This window comes from Triturus cristatus, chromosome 9 (genome assembly GCF_964204655.1).
Source record: "Triturus cristatus chromosome 9, aTriCri1.1, whole genome shotgun sequence".
NCBI classification, from domain to species: domain Eukaryota; kingdom Metazoa; phylum Chordata; class Amphibia; order Caudata; family Salamandridae; genus Triturus; species Triturus cristatus.
This window is the reverse complement of record NC_140592.1, coordinates 229,692,151-229,710,110: the sequence shown is the minus strand read 5'-3', so window position 1 is coordinate 229,710,110 and position 17,960 is coordinate 229,692,151. Positions and strand designations below refer to the sequence as shown.

Here is a 17,960-nt window from a genome sequence, read left to right as displayed (position 1 = left end):
TGTCGCGGCTCGACCCAAGCGGAACTACCACCCGAGCCTTGCAGACGCCTTCGCGGCTCCCCACGTCCGAGCCACCCTGCGGCCAGCACCCAAGGTCTGGCGCAGAGCCTCCCGTACCTGGTTGGTACCAAGACTGTCCCGCTACCCTATCCCTCTAACAGACATTGAGACTCTTACTGGATCCCTCGATCCCACTGTAAATATTGAAACGTGCTACTTCTGATAAAGAACGAAATCAAGCAACTGATATTGAGTCCTGTGTGGTGGTGTTACTGGGCCTAGTACGATTATAGGAGAAAGTCCTCCCCGAAGGGGGCTTCTCAGCGGCGCTCGGCTATAACTGTGCGGTAGGAAGGGTGCCGGACTAGTCTCCCCGACTCCCCGGTGGTCCTCCCTCCAACATTTGGTGGCCAGCGACGGGATCCGAGCCAGACGCAATCGTACAGGCGAGTAACGCACCCGCTACCTAACCAGACGGAAAAAGGAAAGGGAACCATGGAAGGCCAAGAGGCAACCGTGGCCGCAACCTTCCAGCCGGAAAGGTTGGAAGAATACACCCATAAAGAACTGAAACAATTCTGCAAGGACAAAGGGATCCCAACCACAGGGTTGGGCACCAAGGAAGAAATGCAGCAAGCCCTGAAAGCCTGGACAGAACCCGAGACCACTCCGCCCCGAGCCGAAGGGACCTCGGCCCGGGACGGAAACCTGCCGACCCCAACCCCGACAGACGGGGGGCGAACCGTCCCAGAAACCAGCCTTTCCCATGAAGAAATGCGAGAACGGGAGAGGGTCCGGACACACGAAATGGACCTCGCCCGACTCCGGCTGGACGGTGAGCTCCTACTGGCGGAGAAGAAAATAGCCTTGGAACAACTACGGCTGCAAGAGGAAATCGAGGAAAAGAAGCGGCATCGGGAACTAGAGGAGAGACGGCTAACCCTCGAGCACGAGAGGAGCCTCAAGGAACTTGAACTAAAATCTAAAACGGGGGAGACCAGCACCCCCGGAGCACGGGACGCTCTGCCACTGACCGAGCCAAAGGTTCACATCCCCAAGGATGTCGTCAAGGAGTACTATAAAAATGACGACATCCAGCAATGGTTCCGAGCATACGAAGTAGCCATGACCTCCCATCGGGTACCCCGGAAGGATTGGGGTGCCGGCCTATGGGGAAGGTTCCTCAGCGAGGGACGGGATACCCTGCTGCAACTCCCCGATGCGGTGATGACTTCATACGACCACATGAAAGAAGCCCTACTCACACGCTACGGGCTATCAGCCGAGATGTACCGGCAGCCCTTCCGGGACTGCAAGAAGCTCCCCGGTACCACGTGGGTCGAATACGTGGACTTCTTCAGCCGAGCACTAGAAGGATGGATAAAAGGAAGCAAGGTCACCTCATACAATGAACTGTTCAACCTCATTGTCTGGGAGCACCTTGCCAACAACTGCTTTGTCGAACTAAGGCAACACCTCCTGGACAGTAAACTGACCGAGCCCCGGAAGCTCGCCGCCGAAGCAGACCGATGGGTCAACAACCGGGTCCCCCGGAACCCAGTGGGGGACTACCAACGGAGTACCACGGGACCCCCCCGCCAGGAGGCGGAGGAGGGGGGTCCCACCGCAGTCGAGAATTCCCGGCCGGGCCGCCCAGAAGCCCGCCACGAGGCCAAGCCACCAACCACACGTCCCCGACCCTGGGCCGAAGGGGGGCCCCTGTCGCGCGGCCTGGACCACGACCAACCGTGACCTGCTTCGGCTGCCAGCAGACCGGCCACTATGCGAGCGACCCGGCCTGCCCCGCGAACCGACGGAACGGGCACGCTGGGCCCCCTCCCCGGCAGATAGCCGCCGCCGCCCTGGGGGAAGGAGAAGACGAGGAGGAGAACCACGACGACGGGTCCCCCGAGTGGGAACCAGCTGCCATGTCGCTTGTATGCCTGGGCTCCCGAGAAATGGTGCCCCGAGCTGCCATCCCAAGCAACACCCAGAAGTACCAACAATGGGTCACCATAAACGGACGACGGGCCGAGGCCCTCCGGGACACTGGGGCCAGTGTGACCGCCGTCCGCTGCCACCTAGTGACCCCCGAACAAATCCTGCCGCATGTCCTATGCCCTGTCCGGACCGCGGACAACACTGAGAGCATGTGCCGGATGGCCAGGATCCCCTTCGAGTGGGGAGGAGTGTCCGGCACCCTAAAAGTAACTGTCCGCGACGACGCCCCAGTAGACTGCCTCCTGGGGAATGACCTGGAGAGCTCTCCCTGGGCCCAGGTGGAACGCCGAGAGCATCTGGGGATGCTAGGACTGCCCGAGTGGGCCTGCGCCACCACCCAGTCCATGACCGCCCAACCAGCCGCTGCCACGGCCCCCGACAAGCTGACGGGCCCCGAACTATCACCCTCCTCCGGCACGGAGGAACCTGCCGACGAGGCCGAACCTTCTCCCGACGAGGCCGCCTCCCTCAGCGAGATCCCCGAGCTGGCCCAGTGGCGCCACGACGGGGGCCCCACCCGCGAACAATTCCAGCAAGAGCAGAAAGCCTGCCCGTCCCTCGAGGGGGCCCGACAGCAAGCGGCCGCCCAGGCTGGAGGTGACCCCACGGGAACCCACTGGGTCTATTGGGACAATGACTTATTGTACAGTGAGCAGAAAGTCGCAGAACTGGGGACCGGCCGGGTGTTGGTGGTCCCCCTCCGATTTCGAGAGTTCCTCCTGAACCTGGCACATGACGTGCCCCTCGCCGGACACCTCGGGCGGGACAAGACCTACAGCCGCCTAGTGACCCATTTCTATTGGCCCCGAATGAGAAGAGACGGGGACCATCACTGCTGGTCCTGCCCGACCTGCCAAGCTAGCGGGAAGACTGGGGGTCGAGTGAAAGCCCCCCTGCAACCATTCCCAACCGTCAACACCCCGTTCGAACGAGTGGGGATCGACATCGTGGGGCCCATCGACCCCCGAACCGCCCTGGGACACCGCTTCATCCTGGTACTAGTCGACCACGCCACCCGATACCCCGAGGCCATCCCACTCCGCACGGTGACAGCTCCAGTGGTGGGCCGGGCCCTGATGGGCATCTTCTCCAGGGTGGGGTTCCCCCGAGAAGTAGTAAGCGACAGGGGTACAAACTTTATTTCAAAGTACATGACATCCCTCTGGCAACAATGTGGGGTCACCTATAAATTCACCACCCCTTACCACCCCCAGGGGAACGGACTGATCGAGCGGTTCAACAGGACCCTGAAGGGGATGATCAAGGGCCTGGAAGAGCCCCTGAGGAGGAGATGGGATGTCCTGCTGCCCTGTCTCCTGTTCGCCTATCGGGAGGTACCACAGAAATCCCTGGGCTTCAGCCCCTTCGAACTATTGTATGGGCACCCCGTCCGAGGACTCCTCAGCCTGGTCAAAGAGAGCTGGGAGGCGCAAGTCCAAGGTGCCCCTCCCGACGTCTACCGGTACCTTCTGACCCTGCGGAACCAAACTCGGAAGTTCCGGGCCCTGGCAGAAGCCAACCTCGAAGCCAGCCAAGAAGACATGAAACGCTGGTACGACGAAAATGCCTCAACCATCGAGTTCGAGCCGGGCCAGCAAGTCTGGGTCATGTCACCCGTGGACTCCTGCGCCCTGCAGGACAAGTGGACCGGGCCCTTCAAGGTAGTTGAGAAGAAGAGCCCCGTCACGTACCTGGTCGACATGGAGTCCCCGGGGAACCCCCTCCGGGTCCTGCACGCCAACCGGCTCAAGCCCCACTTTGCCCGAACTGAACTGAGCCTGCTGCTGGCTACCAACGACGGCTCCTTGGAGGGTGTCCACCTCTCCGCCACCCTGACACCAGAACAGCGCCATGACTGCCGGAAGCTGCTGCAACCCTTCGCTGCCCTCTTCTCCCTCACGCCCGGGGTGACCCCCTGGTGCGTCCACGATGTGGACACTGGGGATAGCCCCCCTGTGCGACACCGCGCCTACAGAGTACCTGACCGAGTGCGAGCCTGCATACAGACCGAGGTCGCCAAGATGCTCGCTCTCGGAGTCATCGAGCCTTCCGACAGCCCGTGGGCCAGCCCGGTAGTCTTGGTGCCGAAGGCCGCCGCCCCCGGCACTGCCCCAGACCTCAGATTTTGTGTCGACTACCAGGGCCTGAACGCAGTCACGAAGACCGATGCCCACCCCTTGCCACGAGCCGACGAGCTGATCGATCGCTTGGGGGCCGCCCGCTACCTGAGCACCTTCGATCTCACCGCAGGGTACTGGCAGATCAAGCTCACTCCCGGCGCCCAGGAACGATCCGCCTTTTCCACCCCTGATGGGCACTACCACTTTCGGGTAATGCCCTTCGGGATGAAGAACGCCCCAGCGACCTTTCAGAGGCTAGTGAACAAGGTCCTGGCCGGACTAGAAGCCTTCAGCGCGGCCTACCTCGATGACATTGCGGTCTTCAGCGATCACTGGGCCGCGAACCTCGGACACCTCAGAGAAGTCCTGGCCGCTCTCCAAAGGGCCGGGCTCACTATTAAGGCCAGTAAATGCTAGATAGGTCAAGGATTGGTGACCTATCTGGGCCACCAGGTGGGGAGTGGCCAGGTGGCGCCCCTCCAGTTAAAGGTCGACGCCATCCAGGCGTGGGAGCCCCCCGCAACCCAGACCGCTGTCCGGGCCTTCCTAGGCCTCACAGGCTACTACCGACGATTCATCAAGGATTATGGCAGCATTGTAGGGCCCCTTACGGAGCTCACTTCCAAGAAACAGCCCAAGGCGGTGCACTGGACGCCCCGCTGTCAGACCGCTTTTGAGACCCTCAGGCGGCCATGTGCGCTGCCCCTGTGCTACAGGCCCCTGACTACAGCAAGGAATTTGTAGTCCAGACCGATGCCTCGGAGTACGGGGTAGGAGCAGTCCTCTCCCAGATGGACGCCAAGGGCCTCGACCGGCCTGTGGCCTTCATCAGCCACCGACTGCTGCCGCGAGAACAGAGGTGGAGCACCATCGAGCGGGAGGCCTTCGCCGTGGTATGGGCCCTCAAAAAGCTCCGGCCCTACCTTTTCGGCACCCACTTCAGGGTCCAAACTGACCACCGGCCCTTGCGGTGGCTCATGCAAATGCGGGGCGAGAACCCCAAGCTGTTGCGTTGGTCCATCTCGCTGCAAGGGATGGACTTCACTGTGGAACATCGGCCCGGCAACGACCACGCCAATGCTGACGGCCTGTCCCGATTCTTCCGCCTCGGTGAGGAGAACCCCCAAGGAGATGGGTGACTCTCCCTGCCTTCAGCTGGGGGGGACGCATGTGGGAGCCGGCCTCGTGGCGTGGTCCTGTTCCCCCTCGCTAAGCCGCACGAGGTCCCATGCACCTCGGGGCTCCTCCATTTTGGATTATACGTCACTCCACGTGACCACCTGCGTGACCCTGCTTCACCCGGCCTCTGCCCCAGCGAGGCCCGACATCGAGGCGCCAACCCCTGGCCCGGGGGATACCACGTGAACCCTTCCCGCTCCCGGCGGAGGGCAGTATCGATGGGACCCCCAACCGTCTTTCCACACCTAGGGGCGATCACCTCACAGCTCTCTGGGGCCTGGCGCCTCTCCTGCTGGGCGTCTGGCCGCTCCCCAACCGGCCTCTCCGCCCCCTCCGGGCGCAAGGGTCCGGACATCAAAGGGCTCCAGTCCTATATCTGGGGCAACCCAACAACAGGACAGTAGTTGTATCCCGGAGTCAAGAGCCCTGCTGAACGGATCGCGCTGACCCTACGGAAGAAGACTCATCCTGAACCCACACTCTGAGCCCTGCTGACGACGTCGCGGCTCCCCCGTGCTTGAAGACCTTCACGAACGTTTGGGGCCCTGCTGACGCTGTCGCGGCCTGACCTTGTCGAACCTCATTATCAGAGCCCAGCTGACCTCGTCGCGGCTCGACCGAAGCGGACCTACCATCGGAGCCCTGCTGACTGTGTCGCGGCTCGACCCAAGCGGAACTACCACCCGAGCCTTGCAGACGCCGTCGCGGCTCCCCACGTCCGAGCCAACCCGCAGCCAGCAACCAAGGTCTGGCGCAGAGCCTCCCGTACCTGGTTGGTACCAAGACTGTCCCGCTACCCTATCCCTCTAACAGACATTGAGACTCTTACTGGATCCCTCGATCCCACTGTAAATATTGAAACGTGCTACTTCTGATAAAGAACGAAATCAAGCAACTGATATTGAGTCCTGTGTGGTGGTGTTACTGGGCCTAGTACAATTATAGGAGAAAGTCCTCCCCGAAGGGGGCTTCTCAGCGGCGCTCGGCTATAACTGTGCGGTAGGAAGGGTGCCGGACTAGTCTCCCGACTCCCCGGTGGTCCTCCCTCCAACAAAGAGGATACTACAGACAGATGGGTGAGAAATCGAGAGACAAAGACGGAGGTGTGTGACAGCAGAGAGACGTGACATGTATGAGACAGATATAAACAGACGTGATAGAAAATGAGAAAGGAGCGAGTGACAGGAGATAGAAACATAGGCGCGTAGAGACAGCCGAGAGCCAGTGAGAAAGGAAGACCGGTGAGAGAGGATGACATTGCGAGAGATGTGATATAGATAGGGACAGATGACAAAGAGACACATAAGAAAGACCAAAGATATGGAGAGGCAGGTGTGAGAAAAGTGATAAAGAGACAGCAGTGATAGGAAACTGACAGGTAGTGGGAGGTAGGTGAGACCTGTGATAAAAATGCAGCTCAGATATGGACAGGTAAGACAAGTATTAAAGAGGCAACTGAAAAGAGTGGAGCGGCAGGTGGGAGGGACGAGAGACGACTGGAAAAAAAAATTCAGAGTGAAGGAGACAGAAAGGGACACAGTTGAGAGAGGTGATAGAGACAGTTACACAGCTCAGAGGGAAGGGAAGACAGGTGTGAGAGAGGTGTGATAAAGAGACAGATTAGAAAGACAGACGGGAGAGGCGGACAGGTGAAAAAGTAACAGCTGAAAGAATGAAGACAATTGAGACAGTAGTGATAAAGTGACAGAGTATAATGGTAGACAGAGAGGTTATACAGATTAGTGAGAGACAGAAACAGGTTTAAAAAAAAGCTGATGGAGAGGAGGAAAGTTGAGAGATATGGAGATAATATTGAGATAGAGACAGGTGAGACAGACAAGGGGATAAGAGAGTGGAGAAAGGGGAGATTAAGGTGAAAAAGATACAGAGCAGGTTAGAAAGTCAGGTCAAAGGGGGAAGACTTGTACTATAAAGAATTCAGAGAGAAAGACACAGTTGAAACAGAGGAGGAGACAGTGGGGTGAGACAGAGACAGTAAAAAATGTAGAGACATAATAAAAAGACAGAACATTTACACAGACAACTGAGGGAATGGTGACAGTGAGTCACAGATCATATTACATTACTTCCTGTGATGTTATTGGGGTCAAAGGGCATGTGACTTCACTTTTATTATCCTTGGCGTTTTAGTGAAACGACATAATTGCCTTTTGCTATTTTCGACAATCATTTTCAGTTCCCTAAAAGTACTAATTTCAGAACTTGAGGATATACATCATTTATATGTATGCACCCCTCTTAATGCATAGCTGTCCTCTGATATTACTCGTCCAGCTGCTATAACTAGAGGTATCATGCTGGAAAGGAGAGGTCCTTCTGTGACATCCCCCTATCTGTACTGATTGAACGGTGGAGAACAGAGGACTATGTAGACATTTTACATCTGTATCGAACCTTGTGAATGTTATGGAATGTTGAACATTAAGGCGATTGGTGGGTTTATTATTTCCTTTGTACATGCTGCTAATGATATTTTTAATCTTGTAAAAAATATTTGGTTGTTTCTACTTTAATATATAGATACATTTACTTACTGTCTGTGACACTATTTTCATCACTAAGACTCTAGATTAAAAAAAGGTGCATCCAGTGACGTTCAAGGCCTCATATACAGTCCCCTGTAAATCATCTGATAAAAGGAGTTACCAGCCCAATCAGGATTGCCAGATACATGGTAATTCCACAGACCTGTGGTGATTCGCCCAGAGGCTTGACTGAGAATCAGAAGGTTCAGGTGAAATTCCCGGAAACAATGAGGGGGTTGATACTGGCATTACTGATTCCTCCAGTGATGCCTCATTTCTAAGGGGTCTCTCATGGTCTCCTTTATAATTCCCAGTAATATCCACCTAGAGGAGTTACAAATGCCACAAGTATAGGGATCTCCAGGGGTGGAGTTAAATGCCGGTGACATTGGTAACTCCGTGTGTGGGGGGGGGGAGTTAGCAGGGAAGAGGCCCTTAATATTTCAACCCATGTTCTAATTAGCTGCAGTTTTGTGTAAATGATTTCAGGCTACTGAGTTAGCTGATAACTTTAAACATTAATCCAACCTTCCATTCCAGGGCAAGTTGCTTAAAGAGGTGATCACTTTCATGGCCAACAATCGAGATAGCCACTGGCTTTTGAACTTCCCACAGAGAGGGATGCACACATCAATTAGACACATACTCTGGTTTGATGTAGATCACCTACTGTAGGCCACTGCTAAGTCCTTTGGGTCTGTTTTAGTTCCATTGGGCTTCTTTGTTACTCTCTGACAAAACATTCCAATAAATCCCAAACAGGAACAAATGAAATTACTGAGAGCCAGAAAACCTATAATTCAATATTTGATTTGGATACAATTTCAGATCACTGCAATGTGGACACACCTAAACTATTATGAAGCAAGGTTTCAATATTCTTCATCTACCATCATCAAAAATGAAGATCATAGCACCATGGATTAATTTAAAGATAAAGCAAGGACTAGACTACATATACAGAAACAGGATAGGGCAGTGAACTGTTCTCTTTAAACAAACTACAAAAGCTTTTACAATTAATTTTTGACTTGTTTTCTAAATTGATGATTTTTGTTCCTTATTAGCCCAAACTTTTATCTCGGGAATTGCTGGATCTGGTGGCATCTTACTTCAACTTGAAAGAAAAAGAATATTTTGGAATAACATTTGTAGACGATACGTAAGTATGGATTTACTTTACCAAAAAGACTGTTAATATCAACTGTGTTCGAGTTTGTCACTGTGGGGAATTGTAACTTCTCATTTTGCAAACTCAGACGCTTCCCCTCATAAAAAGTAAAACATAAACCATAGACAATAGATGAAAACAACATTTTTCGGTGAACAGTAGGCCATCAAAGCATTATTGTCATGATTTATATAATAAAGTCAGATGTGCATGTTTCCAAATATACTGCTGTTATTTGTAAGGGCAAAGCAGTTAACCTTAGCCTTCAAGTCATAGACCTCCGCACGTAGGTTAGAGAATAGCATTTTGTAGTACACAAATAGTACTATTGTAGTAGTACTATTGTAGTATGATAGTACGAACTGAAATGAAATTTGAGAAAAAACACTCCCTCACGTTCATAACCTGCTACCCCAAAATGATCAGCTTCCAAAATCCCCTGATTTAGCCATTGCTTGAAGTTTGAAGACGTCTATTTAATCCTGAGTTTTGATTTGATAAACTTCCTATCCCTCATGGTCATCTAATGCTAGTGGAACAAAGAACCCTCACAGTGGCACCTGGTGGTGGGAGGCCAGAGAATGATCCTTTATGAAGAGTTGCAATACATTAGTGAGAAGGATATTAGTCCACATCATTAGGTTATTTTCCAATTGGTTTAATATTGCCCACTGATTTTAAAATGAAAATTAGTTTAAAGCATTTGGTTTTATTTTACATTTAGTTTGATTTTGTATTTAATTTCCCTACTCCTCAGTCATAACACTAGCCTTAAAACTGACTATTACACTAATATTGGTTCTCATGCTACCCCGATGCCTAGCACTTTCCCTAATCCTAACATTATATCTCACCCTATGCTTAACTCTGTGTCTAACCCAAAGCAATTCTCAAATAGTACCTCTATTCCTACCACTCATCCTAATGCTAACGTTCACCCTTACTGTAAACCTAACTCTCACACTAACTCTACCCATAGCTCTAACTCTGAGCCTATCCCAAACTGTAACCATTAATCTATCCCTATTGTTTACTCTCTTGCTAGCTTTCTCTGCTCCCTTTAAATCTAACCCTCACCCTCATGTTAACTCTATCCTGAGCCCATCCCACTCTATAACCCTATCCCTTCACTCACCTTAACATTAACTTTCACCCTTTGCCATAAACCTAACTCACACCCTCATACTAACTTTAACCATAGATCTAACTGTGAACCTACCCCACACTATAAACTTACCCTTATCACACAACCTCACATTAACTTTCACCTTTAGCCTAAATCTAACTCTGATCTTCACACTAACTCTATCCATAGCCCTAACTGTGATGTGTCCCACACTGTAACTCTGATCCTACCCCTGCCGTTCACCCTAATGCTAACTTTGATCCTTACTTTAAACTAATTAACACTTACACCAACCGCAGCTCTAAACGTTGACCTTATCCCACACTGTACCCATAACCCTATCTCCCATACTAATCCTAACTCTTGCCCTAAAAGTAAGTTAAACCCTATGGCTAACCGTTAGTGTGACCCTCCTTATCCAGTCACTAACCCTATTTGGTTATCTTTTATCAAACTAGCTCCCTTCTCACTGCTTGTTTTCTCGCCAAATATTTTTGAACCATTCAGATAACTATCTGAAACTCAAACCAAATAATTGGAAATGCTCACAGATTAAAAGCAAGCAAACCAGCACATAGGATGTTATGGGTTGAGCAAAGGAAGTTAGTGGATGATGACTAGAAAGTTGTGAAAATCTCAGCGGGAGTCTGGAGCATTAGGAGTTGCCCAATAGGGAAACAGAAGAATCTATTCCATGTTAAAGCTGCTGAATTTCAAGTTTGTGTTTGTGCAGAACTGCATTGCACATTGTAACAAAGGAATAGGTTAAGAGGAGAGCAGCTCAGTGAGTTGAGTATTGTGTGGAGTCACCACTCTTTCCACATATGGATAGGAACTGTTGACAACACTAGCAGTCTTGGTTATCACCAATAACTTTAAACGTGCAGTCTTGGTTGAGTTGTTACTAAAACAGAACGGTTACTCTTTACACATAAAAGGTTTTTAATACACTCACTGCACCCACTCTACTCGACACCTTTCACCCCTCCACCTCTATACATAGGGCCTCCTGGCTTTCATTTCTAAAGACCTCCGGCAAAGAGCCCCCCTGCGAGGCCCGTTGGGCATTGCAGCGCCGGCCCAATGAGGAGCTGCCCTTTGATGAAGCATGACACCTCTCGGGGTGTGTGAGGGCCCTTGTTCCTTATTTGAGCTCTCCCCCTGTGATCCTTCTCCCACCTGGATGGAGCCCCATCCCTTCTCCTCCCCCTTTCCTTCCCCTCTCTCTCATCAATCCCCCCGCCCTTAGGAACTGCATAACTCTTTTTGATCAATATGTTATTGGGCATGTATGCTAGACCTATCTCTTAAAAGCCCCCGTTCCTCCATTAGTTTATAATACTAATATGTTTCATTTGTTTAGTTCAATATTGATCACAGAATTGCTTCTTCATGCGTGTATATAGAAAGGATGTATCCTTGCATTGCTGTGTCCTGTGGATACAATTTAACAGGTGTGGAAATCCACAAATGCATTGATGAGTATTAAAAAAGTTACACATGCAAGTTATTTTTTTCCATTTAAATTTTTTTTTCTTCAACTTTGTCTTTTTTTAATTGCCACCAGAGGTCAACATGCCTGGCTGCAGTTAGATCACAGAGTTCTGGATCATGATTTGCCAAAGAAACCTGGACCTGTGGCTTTGTCTTTTCTTGTGCGGTACGTTCTCTTATATCTATATAAATCATTAATTGTATGTAAAATTGGTGTGATCAAGGCAAACTTTGTGTTTCACTTGTGTGCCCTGTTTCATAACAGGCTAAAGGTGATTTTATTTTTTCACATTTTGGGGCCGATTACGATACGGCCTGTAAAGGCTCCTCCGACCGCCTCATTATGATGGAGGCGGTCGGAAAGGAATCTGGCCGGTTATTCCGGCTGGCTTCCGACGGACTCGGAGAGCCCGTCCACCAGTCTGAATTTGGCCTGTAATCTCAAAGTGTGGCTCTTTCTGCCCTTGAGATTACAATGCATGATTTTCGACATGGTTTCTATGCAGGTCTGTCTGACATGGAAACAATGTCGGAAAGCATGTTAGGGGGCCCCAGCAGGGCCCCCTTTGGTGCACGGCCTCCTGTTGATCCCTGCACCTTGTGGCAGGCACCTTGAGGTGCCTGCTACGGGGTGCAGGAATAAACCACACCTCCCATTTCATTATAGGAGGATGCAGTAGGGCTGGTTTACGGCTATAATGCATGCTCCCATAGTGAAATATACAAATGCGAACAAACAATGTTTGGTCGCATCCTAATGGGGCAGTTGGTTCTGCCGACTAGGTGTCAGTCGGTCCCGTGACCGAGTCGGTGTCGGGGGAAATGGATTCCGCCCGACATCGTAATGAGCCCCTTTATGTACATAGACTATTCCTGAGGAATTCATTACTGTAAGTAGATCCATATGTATTTAGTTACTCTATATAGGTTATGGAGCAAGATTTGCATATATGATAAGAAATTGTTATTTTCAAATATGACCTTTCTCATGAAAAATCAATGAGAAGTGCTAAATTTAGTCATCGTTATTATTATGGCTGAAACCTACATTCTTATGAACATGGTGCTACGCCCTCCCTGAATATTACCCTCTTTTCAGCAATGGAAATCTCGCAAACTCTTCCAGACATTACTCACTAGTGGAGCTAGAAGAAACACGTTAGTTGTACTTCTTCAGACAATCTTGCAGAGTTTGACATTCAATATTTATGAAGCAGAATTTCTTCTTCATGGGATCTTTATCATGGTATGACAGAATAATTCCTGTGAGGGTCCTAGAACACTTTTAAAAACAATACTTATAACAAAAAATATGTTTTGTAAATATTAGGAAAAGACATTAGCTGTCTTCTAAGCAGCTTCTAAACAGTGCTGTTCAGTGAATTTCTAAGTTGCTCCTTTAACTCACCAAATCTGCGGCACCCGTAATGCCTTGCACAGCAACACTTCACAGGATCTATTTGTGTGCTCATTCTAAATGGATCTAAGAACCCTGATGCACCATTTATTTTTATGGGCCTTCTTTATGATTGCGTTTCTGCTCTTTTTCTTTTCTTCCTTACAGTTACCGTCTAACTCTTTCTCTAGAATGTTTTTGAGTTTTAATTTGTCTTGTTCTGAAATTGTTGAACGGACAGGAGGAGGGTAAACACAAATGCTTGTCATTTCAGGTCTCTTTTTTATGAGCAATAGTGAGCCTTACAAGGCATTACAGTTTAGAATTCTAAGAAAGACGGGAGAGGTTTATCTCCTGACTGGTGGCTTTGAGATCTGTGCTGGCCGTCCATGATCCCGGCGAGCAGCAGGAATCACCCAATTGGGTGACAATTACATCGGTGGGATCCTTCTATCTTTCCAGCGCCTGCAAGAGCTTTAAGAACTTGGGGGCAGATTTACAAGGCCCTTGCGCCACTTTTGCGTCATTTTTAACATGGGAAAAATGATGCAAAAGTGGCGCAAGGGGCTTGTAAATCTGCCCCTTGGTGCAAGTCTATTTCTAACATACAATGCACTTATGGCAGTCATTGAAGACGTATGGGTGTCGGGACAAGTGGAGCCACTGTTACACCTGGGATCACAATTCTTTTCGACGCACAGGCTTGACCGTCAGGTGTTTTCAGTTCTCCATGCGGCTTTACAGGGGGGGAAACATGGACCCCTTAGCTTAGATCAAGCTTAAGTGGGAGAATTTTCTTGTCATGATGCATGTGTGGACTCTGGTACTAACACAGGTGTCGCCCATGATTGACGTTCAATTGCCAACTGACCCACTCCTTTGCCTTTTGGGGATTACACAATGCACCAAACGTACTGAACATTATTTGAAGTTCGTTGACCTGGCTTTGGTCCTCTTTAAGCACCTTAATGCCATGAACTGGAAGGCCCTCACCCTCCCATGATCACAAACTGGTTACAGGTGACTCATAAATGGGCTCTGGCAGAAGCGGATGCCTTGATGCGTAAGGTGCGGTGAGGGGGTGGAGTGGCCATGATGTGGGACACCTATGTCCTAAAGTAGTTCGATAGCTTAAATCCATCTCCCCCCTGGATGTAGACCCCAATTCGGAAAGCCAGATGACTAACTAAGTTGATACGTTAGATGGCCTAACTGTACACATTCTCATGTTTCGCAAACTCCAGGGAGGGCCTGGCTTTTCCCTGGGCAGAAGTATATAAAGGTTCCTTTTTTAGGTCTCGCCTGAGCAAGCGCTTTAGCGCTGCTCTGGCGAGAGCTTTCGAAAGCGGGATTTGGAAGTGCAGACTAGTGCTTTTCAGGCCTCCAAATACAGTGCATGTGCGCCGGGCGCGCGCACCATTTGTCAGCCTGCTGATCACTTTCGCGGCCGCTTTGATGTTCTCAGTGAGCCGCGCGGCCACTGAGAACATCAAAGCGGCCGCAAAAGTGCTCACCATTTGCCACCCCCTCCCTTATCCCACTTCCTGCTTGTCTTTACACCGTTTCCTCGCCACTTATGGGTGCAGGGCAGTAGGGCACTGCCTCCAGAGCCAGTTCTCGTAATCTCTCCGTGCTTTCCCCCAACACCTCCCCCTACGGCTTCGGAAACATCTATTCTTAATTGTTCAACATTTTACGTGCACCTTTATTTATTTATAAAGGGCGCCACTTGAACTTTAAATTTAAGGAGCAGAGCTGAGCACCGCTAAAGATAGATGCTCGATGCATCGTTCGGAAAGACCATGGAAGGAATAGGTATACAATAAATCATGTTTTACACGTGTTGTTTATACACATTGAAAGGTTAAGCCTGCGGCTGCAGTAGCTCAAACACATTACTATTGTATACAGATAAATATAGGCGCTCAATGCATTGCTCGGAAAGACCATGGAAGCAATCATCATACAATAAATCATATGTTTTTCACAAAACGTCAATATTCAACTGTCAGCTCTTTGAGACTGTCACCATCTGATGTAAGCAATAATTGCGACAACAGATGGAAAAAATAACTTGGCATCTCAATGGGAGAGGCTTCATGACTCACTCTTGTTTATGTGAGGCTTTTATACAGCTCATATCTACTTGGCCTCGCAGCGCTCATCTGTGCAGAGCATGTGGTTGGGGTTTGCCCACAGGAGGCTTCGTTTTGTCGCACCAACAGACACGTACTATATTGCCCTGCATGCTGAGTATAATACGTATAAACTACAAATGTGTGAGTTTGTATACTTTAAACATATGCAAAATGACATGGGCAGCCAATACCTTACAGTATATACCGTAATTCTCTGTCATACTTATGCAGTATTCCTTTGGCATTTTTTGAGAATTATGTAAAAAATATCAAAAACAATACACAGTTTCTCCAGAGACTGCAGATACGCGTCATTATATAGGAAAACACATAAATAATTTGTGTTTAACGCCATATGACCATTGTGCACGCCAGCGATTGGAAGGCAACAGTAGATGTTAAACGTTATTTGTTTACGCAAATTCTGTCGAGTTTTCATGTCTATTGCTTTTTCATTGCTGTGCCAGTGTGGGCTTTCAATGAATGTAAATATTGCGTGGCGAAACGCGTGGGGGTGCTTACTTCATTGGTATAATGTGCGCATCCCCCGCGTGATCGCGGTGGATTTCACTTTGCTAGGATTACGGTGTCAAGCGCGTACCCGAGCCAGGATTTAAGTTTCCTGGCATAATGTAAGCATCCAGCGCTTGCCGGAGCGAGCATTTACTAACCATGTCCATGTATAACGTGAGCATAAAAGTTACTTTACTAACAATGTATAATGTAAGAATCCAGCGAGGGCTGCAGGCCCAATATACGACTTTACGAATTCTATGTAACTATCAAACGCATGCCTCAGCTAGGACTTTACTTCCCAATTATGTTAGATTTGAGCGCGTGACCCTGCCTGGACTTTACTGACAATAACTTTTATTTATGTGTTTTGAAAACCTGAAAGCGGTGCGTAAATAAGCACTTTGTACTTGTAGTCCTTGCTTATGACAATCAAGTCTGACAGTAAACGAGGCGCAGTTACTGCCAGCCTTGCTTCTCCTAAGCAACGACTATGTAGAAAAGTGCGTGTTTACGACCGCTTGCAAGTTTTTAAAACACATACATAAAAGGCATTGTCAATAGCTCAAACTCTCACAAATGCGAGACCTATTGCATTGCAAATACTTGTCTCCTTTGTTCCCCGGACGCACTTTTTAAGTTACATCTCTCATGTTATGATAAGCTCGTATCATTTGTTTTCTCTTAGTTCCTGTTAGCTGCACTGAGCAGCACCAGTTTTAGGAGTTATTGTTTTTTTTAATTGTTATATAGTTGTGCTGAAACAGTGGCTACTTCTCTGTGAGATATACTGTTAAGGCTCCTATCCTGTTCTTACTCTCTCTTATTGATTGTCCCTTTACGGCCCCCAACACACTGTGCAATTTGCGAACACAATCTACTACATGTCAACTGATAGGGAAGTGTTTTTTGTACCACAGTATGAATATGAATATTAATGAATCCTGCACCACGTGTAAAGACTTCTTGATTTAAAAGGCCAATAAAGAAATTAAAAGAAAAAAAAACACAAAAGAAAATATCAAACCAGTGAAAAGTGTAGTTTGAGCCATTTCTAAGGAATGATGTGTTGCAGTCTCCTACCATCCCTCTTTCCCTCACCCTAGGAAACCTATGTGTTTATTCTTCTGGTCTGGTATGTTTTAAAAAACTCTTCAATGTATGTAGCAAGTTCTAAAGTTTATATATACACCTGTTATTTGCTCCAAATGCATAATAGACGACATGTGCTGAAAGTAAATTAACTCGAACCTACACTGTTCGTGAGTGATCCTCGCCTTACTCGTCACTCTCTGGCTTGAGCTAAACTTGTCTTGCAGACTCGGGTCCCAACCACAGCACTTCCACTCTCATCCCCAGATCTGCATTCCAAAATGCCTCTGTGGGTTCTTGGAGTCATATCCTGTACATGCATAGCAACCTGCAGATTACACAGTTCTTCTGCTAGACAGAGTTGTATTCTGGAAAGAAGGAGCAGGTTACTTAAATAAAACACATTTTGCATATTAATGAACAAGACTTTAATATACAATTGTTTTATTTCCACTTATCCAGCTCAAATCACTATATGTTACAAGCTTGTGCCCTTGAAGATGAGCTTCCAAAATCGTTCATAAATCATGAACTTCTTAACAGGTGTGAAAAGAAATGCAAAAATAAAAATGGTTATAATAATAATAATATTAAAACAACCAGTAATAATAAAACCAATCCCACCGCTTTTGGTAAGAATAAAAGCGACAATCTAGTTGTCAATAAAAGTATTTTTGTAATGACTCTGATTGTTACTAATGTCATTAATATAAATATTATTATTACCGCGAACTTGCTTTCTTGGACCCTAAATTAATGCTGGTTTGTTTTCAACATAAGATTTATATTCTCTCCACCAGGGTGCACTGTGCACTAAATAACATAAAATATTGGACCTGCCTGCAAACCAAGTTGCACACAAAATGTAAAATTAACGACTCAGTGTATGATTTTGAGGAAGAGGGCATGTGATAGGGCTGAAGAGGTTCCTTATCTGTATGCAAGTTCTATGTGTCGACAAAATCATTAAGTCATTATTTACCCTGATTTAAAAAGACAGACAGAAAACTCGATCACTATACGTGTTGTGACTGTTTGGACTGTTAAAAAGCTGAAATAGGTTAGTCAGAAAAAAGCTTACTGCCAATCTCCCTGGCATTGCTAGTGGAACACTTTAAATAACGTTAGCAAAGCCGATAGGTCGGGCGCTGGATGCAGATGCTTTGGTTTTGTAAACTCTTGTT

General features: G+C 48.5%; 1 protein-coding gene across 3 annotated transcripts in view; it reads left to right on the top strand.

Moving 5' to 3' along the window:
- The window catches only part of FRMD4B (FERM domain containing 4B), a 558,786-nt gene that overhangs the window by 285,678 nt on the left and 255,148 nt on the right, over window positions 1-17,960 (top strand). For all 3 annotated transcript variants that reach the window (XM_085624792.1, XM_085624790.1, XM_085624791.1), the window contains exons 3-4: window positions 8,914-9,008; window positions 11,711-11,803. In XM_085624792.1, coding sequence (XP_085480918.1) covers window positions 8,914-9,008; window positions 11,711-11,803 — 188 coding nt within the window. The remainder of the gene's footprint in view (window positions 1-8,913; window positions 9,009-11,710; window positions 11,804-17,960) is intronic.